Raw genomic sequence first — 10,452 nt, forward strand, 5'->3', positions numbered from 1 at the left:
GTTTTGGCTGTGCATAGTAGTTGTTTCATCCACATGATCCAGGTATCATTAAAGCCCCTGACTTGAAGGATAGTGAAGAGGGCTTCCCAAGAGACGGTGTCAAAATGATGAGGTATTGTACTTGAAATAAAATATTTCTCTAGAAAATTACTTTTATTGTATCCTGGGTAAAAAAAAAAAACTCGAAACGCCCCATGACAAGGTACTATTCACTTTATATTTGTCATAATTTTGTCTTTTTTACCCTGAAGACCATGGAAATCATTTCGTTTCCAAACATTCATTTTACGAGTACAAACTTGATCATGGTCTTCAGGGAAAAAAAGACAAGGATACAGTAAAAGTTATACCCTGGAGACCATGAGAATCATTTCATTTCCAAACAATCTTTTTACGAGTATAAACTTGATCATCCTTAGTTTCCAGGAAGATTCAAAAAAAAAAAATTATAACAAATAAGTGAATAGTACATTATCATGGGACGTTTTGAGTTTGTTGTTTTATCTAGGATACAATAAAAGTTATACCCGTGCGTTGTTAGGCGACAGCCTGTGAGAAAATTTTCTTTCCGGTTGGTAGGCACACAGCCGCTTAGACTCAACCCAGCGCGCAAGCTGCAACAAATAGTAAATAGCATTCAATCAAATAATATCCACTAATCTTTTGTTTTTTTTTCGATAAAACTAATCTTTTGTTTTAAATACAATCTAGCTAGTCCTGCACTTGAAGCATGGCGGACACCAGGGTGGGCCGGACGAGCCGTGGCCCAGCCCAAATTTTCGGAGTTTTTTTACTACTCCAAATATTCATATTTTTTATTGAAAGAAAACTGAAAAACACACGACATAACCACCCCTTCGTTGTGATGTTGACCAGCAAAAAGCTATTTAGCCGGAGCTATAGCCGACTATTTAAAATCATGTTGCACGTCAGAGGTACTAGTAGATGAGACCACACAGGAAACCTCGATCAATTAAAGAACTGTGGTTTGGACGAACCTTATTGTATTGAAGTTGAATTCATCAGGACAAGCGCAAGCAAATAGGGGCGCGTTTGGTAGCATGTATGTCTCTTGGTTCATATCGGCTTAACAATTTTCGGTTTGTTTGTTTGTCTAGGCTCAATATAAATCTTAGAGCATCTCCAGCCGTGTTTCTCAAAGCGTTCCCCAAAGGATTTAGGGGGCGCGCCGGATGTTTTTTCGTTCCTAGCCACGCCCCAAAGATCCTTTCCGTTCAGCGCGGCTCAATACGGTATCCGGTGCCTCGAGCCCGTCCCCGGTCCACAGGGGACGCTCCAGGCACGCTGGACACAGCGCGAAGCGAGGTGCGGAGTAGCGGGCCCGACGCGTCATTGACACATAAAAATTTAACCTAACCATCGCCTGCCTCGCGACGGAAGTTATTGGCGCGCAGCGATGGTGCAGTTTTCGCAGAGGGGTAGCGATGCGTCTCGTCACGTCTAGCTCTTCGTGCCGGTGTAAATGAGCGCCACCGCTCCCTCGCCTCCCGCCGGCCTATAAAGAGGGGCGCTCTCGCATCGTTCCTCACACACAAACCCTAGCACCTCTCTCCCCAACCCTAGCCACCACCATCTCAAGAGTCGGGGGCCATTCCATGGCTGGTAGAGGTCGAGGCCGAGGTCACGGTTGTGGCCGCGGCTGCGGCCATGCTGGAGCAGCAAGGCCTGCACGGTTATCGTCGCCTCCGACGTCATCATCTTCCGAGGGGGGGTGGGAGTTCGAGTTCATCATGGTCCTCAATGGCGACCCACTTGGCATCCAGAGGCTGCCAGACAAGTTCGCCGAGTTCGTCACCGGCAACGAGCTGGCCGCGCTGCAGCTGCGGGAGGCTGGCTGCGGCTTCTGCCGGTGGCCGGTGGCCGTGCTCTTCGACGGGTGCGGCAAGACGTACCTCCACATCGGCTAGGAGAAGTTCGCGCGCTTCCATAACCTCCAAGCCGGTTGCATCCTCACATTCTCCTACCAAGGCGATGAGGAGATGAGCGTGAATGTGTTCGACGGCACGTCCTGCCGCCGGTACTACCACAATGACGACGAAGAGGATGATGATTGAACACGCCGAGTGTTTTCTTTCTTCGCAACAAAAATGGTCACAGAAGATTTATGTATGTTCTCCCTTGGTATGAACAACGGGGCTATCATTACCAGCTGAATTTTTCAGTTTGGGTGACTGAGTGTGCCCGAGAGTGTTTTTTCTTGGTAGCGAATATATGAAATCTACGAGACCAACTATAATTAGGTTTCCTCATTTTGCAATATTTTAATTATGTATTAGTTTATGTAAACCATGTTCCAAACTATGTGTTAGTTTATGTAAAAACATGTTCCCAATTATGTATATTAGTTTATGTAATATTTCTCTCTACTGAAATGAAAATGCAAAAAAATAAAAAAAAAAATTAAAATGTAAAAACAAGTTTGGAGACTGGCTGGAGAAAACATGTTCTCCAAACACTCGGGACACCCTTTGTGGATGCTTTAGAGGATGCGGTTCGAGATGCTTTTTAGTGGATGTATCTGACATTTATATGCGAATTACTATAAAACACACTTTTCCTGTGCCTGACATTGATAATAACTTTATGCATCTTGGACATCCTCTAGTCATCCCTGGTAGAAATAGAAATGATGCTTACAACTTCATTGTAGATAAATTTAAATCAAAACTTTCTTCTTATAAGGCTGACAAGCTTTCACATGGTGCTAGACTTGAACTCATCAAATCTGTATTTTCTTCTATCCCGGTTTACTATATGTCGAATATTATCTTCTCCAAAAAGTTTATAGCTAAGCTTACAACAATTATAAGAAGCTTTTGGTGGACGGGAGTAAGAGAAGAAACTAATGCTAAAAGTCTTTGTTTAAAAGCTTGGAAAGATATTTGTGCTCCTAGGAAAGAAGGTGGGCTTGGAATCAGGAACCTACAAGCCATAAATCAGGGACTGATCCTCATGGCTGCATGGAGGATTGCTGAACAGCCGGATAACTTCCTCCATGCAGTTCTTAAGTCAAAATACTTCCCTGACTCCTCCATTTGGCGCCCAAACTCAAGTTCTCCAAAGTCTGCTTTCTGGTCCTCCATTTTAAAAGTCTTACCCATTCTCAAAGAAAATTCTTTCTATCAAATATCACAGGGTAATAGTTCTATATGGAGTACCCCCTGGTGTACAGGTTGGTCAAATATATATGATTCTCTCATAACCCAACCTCATGATTTTACCTATCCTGCCCAAGTAAAAGACCTTTGGGAAACGAATCAAAAAACTTGGAATGTTACTCTTATCGACACTCTTTTTCAGCAGCCTTTTGCAGGAAACATTAAAAGAATTGCTATTATTGACACTCAAGAGAAGGACATGCTGTGTTGGAAATTGACACCCTCTGGTAAGTGTAATTCGAAGAGTGCATATTGGGCTTGCTTGAAAAACTTGCAGGAAAAAGGAGAGCCTAAACCGAGACAAGTCCACTCAGATACAAAAATTCTTCTGAACAAGATCTGGAAGGACAAAACTTTGATCCCTAGAGTTCAAACATTTGGTTGGCGATTTCTATCAAAATCAATGCCTACAGGTGCAAGAGCAGGTAAGTATAGTAAACATATTAGCAAACTTTGTTGCAGATGTGGCATGGAAGAGGACGATATTCATTTATTCTTTACTTGTTGCTTCTCGAAAGCTGCTTGGTTCTCTGAGCCTTGGTTTATTAGAACTGAAATTCTTGTTAATAATACTTCCAACCTTACTCAGATTTTGCAAAAAATGTTAGACATGAATCATCCGCATGTAAATCTGAACAATGTATTAACTTTCATGTGGTGCATCTGGAAAGCTAGAAATGATAAATTGTTCAATAGAAAAGACTGTCATCCAAGACAAATTCAACATGCTGCCCATGCTATTAATCAAAATATGGAAAAAGTAGACTTGTTACAGGTTAAGAAGTGCAGTTCTCAAGGAGGTAACGCAGGGAATATAAATCGAAGTCAGGATGAAGGAAGAGACGATCTCAGGCAAGGGGAGTCGATTAAAACGGGCTTGTTAATACAAGGTATAAAGATTTACACAGATGCTGCTTGGAAGACAAGAAAAGCTCCAGGTTCACAAGGAAGAATAGCCACGGGAATGGGTGTGTTCTGCCAATTCCCTCATTCCACAGGAGAAAACAAAGTTTTAATTCAAGCCTCCTCACCAAAGCTCCCCTCTCCACTTCATGCTGAAGCTGCTGCTCTTCTTCTTGCTACCAAATTTGCTGAAAAGCTAAATGCCTCCCCAGTAACTTTTCTTACTGATAATCTGATTCTTGCCCGTGCTGCAGCTTCTGAAAAAATTACAGACTCCTCTGTACCATGGGAATTAAGAGAACAGATTGCACATTATAAGAAGGCATCAACGAACATACAGGTGAACATATTTCATATCAAAAGAGATATTAATGGAGTTGCTCACAACTGTTCGCATCAGGCGTTGACACAATCTCAATCAATGCCTATTTATAGTTGTTCTTATTCAGCTCATGATCATAGCAATTGCCCTGTACTACTAGCTTTACAAAATATCAATACTCAGGGAATTGTAATTCATGCTGTACACTGTCTTTGAGCTGATGAATAAAAATTTGGCGCCTCCGGCGCCTCTCTTTGTGCAAAAAAAAAAAAAAAAAAAAAGTGGACGTATGTACCATATTCCGTACAGCGTGCCGTCCGGCCATCCGGCACACATGCCCGTCGCCAGAAAACTCCGAGTATTAGCTCGATCTGTATAGTCGCTTGCATGCAGTCGCACCGTGAAACCGACTGCGATGTTTATGAGACAAATGAGTTAGGTAGCACTGTACTAGCGTTCTTCCCTGCTGCCACGTCTCCTTCGTTAACAGCCATCAGTTAGATGCATGTCGTTCATTAACCCCACGATGCTGACCCTGCAGCCAGATTTACCTGGTCCTTCACTAACCACACGATAGCAGCCGGCATCTACAAAGAGACTAGCAGGAGTACATGCTACGCCCACCTCTCCTCTTTTGAGCCATGATGATATATAAAGCACACGAGTCCGACGTACGCTGCAGGTCCACCCCGCCTAGTATCAGCAAGCATTTACATTGCCGTGTATTAACCCAAAGATGCTGACCCCTGGCCAAATGACACCCACCATTTACTCCGAATAGCCCACCTCCCGTTTCCTAGCCACACGTGATACCGGTCGGCAGACCAAGTAGCAGCTAATATTAGTTTTTCTATATAATATTAAAATTGGTTGTTGGTCATAAAACATGTTTGGAGAAGGGGATTAGGACCATCCAAACCGTTCGATCTAATCTCACGGTCTGATTAACATCAATCTCCCAATCCCTTTTCAAGGCAAGTCATCGTCCTTGGCTTATTGCCTCTAATCACGGCATTGAGTTGTAATTAATACACATTGAACATGAGATACTTTTTTTTGCCATGCATGTTACTCCGGTATACAAAATTTACGCGGTGCACAATATCTTACCCTATACTCCGGTCAGATCCGATTTCCTCGCACACACCATCTTCCTTTACTTCGAATATAATGAACCCGTGTTGTGACAAAGACCATGCGAGGGTTAGTTCCTTGCGAGAGCATGTGTCTCGTTTTACGTGTACGATAGTACGTAGAAGGCCGCAGCGAGCATGACGTTCCCAACCTTCATGGTGGCGAGCAAGATAGAAGGCCTCCGAGGAGCGCGGCGGTGCTTTCCCAGTACATCCTGGGACCTGGGCTGATGGGATTTGTTATTCGCGAAAAAGAACGAATGGTCATGGGATCGGGAGCAGGACAAGCAGGACATTATTACCCGTATCAAAGTTACAACCCTTTGCTCTCACCACAAAGTTTTGAGTACTGTAACAACACTTTTTCCTCCAACCAACCGGTGACACGGCTATGTTTTTTGCGATCTCACATTGTAGATAATCACAACTTAGTTTTGCCTTTATTTTTTCTTTATGTGTTAATTCTGCAGTAACCGGTAGCCTTCTGGTGGTCTCCATTATTGTAGCCGGTAACTTCTGGCTCTGTTTGGCGCTTCACATTGGTTTCATTCCGGCAACTCCCAATTTTCCGGTTCTTGTTTTACCCCACTCCTCATCGCTTTGACAAGATCCATAAATTTCCTGTCCTATCCGGTTTCTTTCTCGGGCACCTCTCCATGTCGTCTCCATGTGCGGTTTTCCATCAATCCACCATCACACCGCTCCACAATCCCCACAAGCGTAGCGCCACACATCGAGGCATTCGTCTTCCTCCTCTCCACTCGCTCCTCGTGATGCTGCAAGCTACCGCGGTGCAGCGTCAGCGACACCACCAGAGGCCACGCCTCCCCAAGCTCCTGAGACGCTGTCGCACCACCACCTCGACCACCACGACCTCCTGATCGAACGAGACCTCGCGGGAAATAGGGCATGGAGCAGGAGGGAAAGTGAGAATCGGGCGCAACAATAGTCGTAGTCTTTGGAAAGAATTATCTATGCACATCAAATGCATAAGACACAACTAGGATCTTGGCACAAAATGCAGATAGAGAGTTTCTTAGAAGCATCAACCGTATGCACTAGACATGGTAGAATTACACGTCAGGACATGTACAAAGGTCAAAAGAATCATGCAGTGTGGTGCTTGAGGCAATGACAGATCAGGACCTCTGAATTTGGCACACTTTCTTTCATATGGAAGGATCACACAATTACATTAATGTGTTGCAGTTCTCGAGTGTGTTTCAAAAGCTTGTTGAAGAGACTGCTCCCCTGGTGCAGTTTGAAATCAGTGGCCACCAATATATATGATAAGGGGTACTATGTGACTGATGGCATCTATCTAAGATGGTCAACATTTGTGAAGACAATATCAAAATCCTGTACCAGGAGTGAAGAAAGCTTGGTTCGCTTAGCAGCGAGAGGCTTGCGGGAAGGATGTGGAGCGGACATTTGGTGTGTTGCAAGCTAGAATTGCCATTGTGCGGTACCCCGCTCTTACCTCGTCGAAAGATCGGATGTGCAAGGTCATGACTGTATGTGTGATATTGCATAACATGATCATTGAGAGCGAGCGAGAATTTTCAGTGTTCGACACTGAACCTTATTGATCATCAGTTTCCGCATGCGTTTGCTGCTTTTCTTGACAAGCGTCAAGAAATTCGAGACACAAATATTTATCACCAACTGCAAGATGGTCTGGTATCACTTATCTGAATTTTCAAACAGTGATTTGGAACGTTTGGCTAAGTAACATTTCTGCTGCTTCATCCCATTTATTCTTCGACATGGCAACATACATATAAAACATCCACAACACACACACACATACACACGTATATATATGGACAGTATGTGTACATACAAGAGAAATCAATCAATCAAGGTAATAAATAGGGTGATCCAACGACAGACCATGTCGTATAGTTTTTAAAATCAAGGGAACACGCGCGGTTAAATAACTTTTCAAGCCCTCACGGATTTTGTAAAATCCCTGACGAAATCATGAGCAAACCTCTTCTGCACGGCGTCGTCCATCATGAACTCCTTCCACTTGCTCCCTTCCCCGTCCCATCCGTCCGCCATCGCCGTGTCTATGGCGGCGCTAATGTCCCCGCGGCCAAACCACCCGTCGCCATCGCGCCGCGCGACCTCCACCCCGACGCGGAGCTCCCGCGCGAACAGCGCGGTGTTGAGGAACTGGTCGCCCCTATTGGGCAGGAGCACGAGAGGGCATCCGGCGACGAGCCCCTCCACGAGGGAGCTCAGCCCGGCGTGGGTCACAAAGCACCCCACGCTCCGGTGCTGCAGGATGTGCCGCTGCTGCACCCACCCCGTGTGCACCACGCCCCTCCCCTTGGTCCTCTCCGCGAACCCCGGCGGCGTGCACCCCTCCACGTCCGTGCCCATGGGGAAGTTGAGCACGGCCAGGAACGGCCGGTTGCTCGACTCTAGGCCCAGGAGGAGCTCCGTGATAGCCGCCGCCGTTAGGTAAGCCTCGCTCCCGAAGGCGACGTACACCACGGCCTTGTCCGGGAAGGAAGAGAGCCACTGTGCCCACCGCTCCTCCAGCTCGCCCTCCGGCGCCTCCGGCACGACCGGCCCGGTGGCCAGCACCGGCTTCCCGAGCTGGGCGGCGAGATAGGATATGTAGGGGCCTTCCATCTCGGCGCAGGTCCTCAGCACCAGCCCGTCGCTCGCCTGGACGCCTGCGACGAAGCGCTCGTACACGGACGGCTTGCCGTGGAAGCTCCTGAACACGTAGCTGAAGTCGGCCGCCTGGTAGGTAGGGACCGTGGCGAGGGAGGACGACGGCGGGAAGCCCGACGGCGCCGACTCGAGGTCCTTGGCGGACGCGTTGCGCCGCGCCGGCACCATAAGGTAGGCGCCCGAGAGGGCGGAGAAGGTAGAGAACATCAGTGTCTTGACGCCGAGCGGCGCCGCCACCTCAGGCACCCAGGGGGTGGCGAAGTCGAAGAGAATCGCGTCGGGCCGGAGCTCCGCGAGCAGGGCCGCCACCTGCGGCCTTGTGCCGTCGATGGCCACCTTTAGCAGCTCGGCGCCGTCCATCGAGACATCGGCCGTGCTCTCGGCGCCGTCGGGGAGCCCCGGCACGCGCGGCAGCCGCAGCTGCACAACCGCCACCGCAGACAACCCCAGCATGGCCTGGACGCGAGGCACGTTCGCCGCGGCCGACAGCAGCGTCACCCGCACCCCGCCGTCCGCGGCGATGAGCTTGCGAGCCAGCTGCACGAACGGAGTGATGTGCCCGACGGCGAGGAAGGGGAACATCACGACGTGCATGCCGTCGACGTCGCCGCCGGTCTCGGTGCCGCTGGACATCGATATCGTCTCGTGGCTGTATGTCTAACGCTGGATGCCCGTGGTTTGCTTAGCAGCTCCATTGATACTTAGACCGGCTTATATATGACGATGCATGCGTTGCGCGAGCTCCACGTCGTCTTGGTTTTTTAATTAACCATGCTAACTAGTATCATATTAATTATATGTAGACACTTTTTATTTTATAGATACATCTAAATTTAAATAAATGTTCTCCATCGTTCTTATTTGGCTACTCCCCCGTTTCAGTTTACTAGTCTTCCTTGTATCTCTAGGTCGCCAATTTGACCTATATAATTTAAATTATATAATGCAAAAATTATATCGTTAGAAAATAGAGCATCTAAACTTTTTAATTATATAATTTTTATAACATATAATTAATACTAACTTGATCAAATTTGCGATCTAAGGGTCCACACACGTCTAATAAATTGTGAGAGAGGGAGTACCCACAATGTTTCTACCTGAAGTTGGTAAAGGGTTAGTCTGGTCACCCTCGTCAGGTGCCTCTTTCGGCGAATGTTTTTTTTTATCGATTCACACCCTAAAATTACTGTCGTGAATGAAACTGCTATATTTTTTTGGTGTATCTAATTCTTATTGGATAATTAGGTACAATTTCCATGATTAATTCCATAATATTAAGCATGACATGACTCTGTTCGTTTTCCTAAACTGCAAAAAGAAAGAAAAGTCTCAGCTCGAGGCTCAATCCATCACCACGATCACGACGCGTGTCGTGGCGTGTCGAGCGAGGAGGAGGAGGAGCGCGCGTGTATCACTCCTATTCTCACTCATTTACTAGTGGTGGAACAACTCACCTTATAAGGTGATCTAACTTCCTCCGAATTTTCCATGTGGGACTAAACTTCCCACCTCTTGCCACTCTCTAGTGAGCCATCACCAACTTGGGCTCAAACTCACATGGGCTGTCACAATATGGGCTTTGAGATTTATAGGAAAATCTGAAATCTAACGTGGACCACTATATGTGGACCAATATTTCAACAATCCCCCACCAGATCTAAAATGCCCATTTAGAGATTTACCAATACTTGTTTCTTGTTTATATACCAGTATTTCAGCAGAGACTGTTAAGTTGAACTTCTGCCTAGAACCTTAAGCTACATCAATTGACACTGGAACAAAGGACTAAGCCTTGAATTCCAAGTTTTGCGTGAACAAGTTTCACTCAAAGTCAGAACCAGTACAAGGCTGCCAGTAGCCTACCCCGTAGGTGAAGCATATGCGTCATACTTCGTGGTCTCTTCATGAGTTTACTAGAAATTACTCAAATCTCATAGATCGCGACGTTTAACAATCGAACTCATATAGGTGTGTTCTTTCAAGAATGCTCTGTAGGACAACATCTTTGCTAAAATAGCCAACATAAACACATTAAAGCTTGTTGCCAACCTGCCTTACAGCAATTGAGAGTTGTGCATCTTCACATAGAGTGGGTTACATAATACTCTCCTCCGTTAAATCACTAGCGTGTTCTTCCCAGTTCCTAATTCACGGGATCTTCGATCACAAAGGTTGGGTTACTACTATGGTGTAACATCAACGAGTCTCAAACCCATCTCCCTCG

General features: G+C 46.3%; 1 protein-coding gene across 1 annotated transcript; it reads right to left on the reverse strand.

Moving 5' to 3' along the window:
* Window positions 1–7,244: 7,244 nt before the first annotated feature.
* On the reverse strand, window positions 7,245–8,895 carry LOC124667857 (anthocyanidin-3-O-glucoside rhamnosyltransferase-like). Its single transcript, XM_047205096.1, has one exon. It carries the CDS (start codon window positions 8,856–8,858, stop codon window positions 7,482–7,484), a length of 1,377 nt encoding a protein of 458 aa, XP_047061052.1. The 5' UTR covers window positions 8,859–8,895; the 3' UTR covers window positions 7,245–7,481.
* Window positions 8,896–10,452: the final 1,557 nt, after the last annotated feature.

The sequence above is a fragment of the Lolium rigidum genome, chromosome 1 (genome assembly GCF_022539505.1).
Source record: "Lolium rigidum isolate FL_2022 chromosome 1, APGP_CSIRO_Lrig_0.1, whole genome shotgun sequence".
Classification (NCBI taxonomy): domain Eukaryota; kingdom Viridiplantae; phylum Streptophyta; class Magnoliopsida; order Poales; family Poaceae; genus Lolium; species Lolium rigidum.

Coding starts and splice junctions, on each gene's coding strand:
- LOC124667857 (XM_047205096.1), bottom strand. CDS start 8,858: ATGTCCAGCGGCACCGAGACCGGCGGCGACGTCGACGGCATGCACGTC.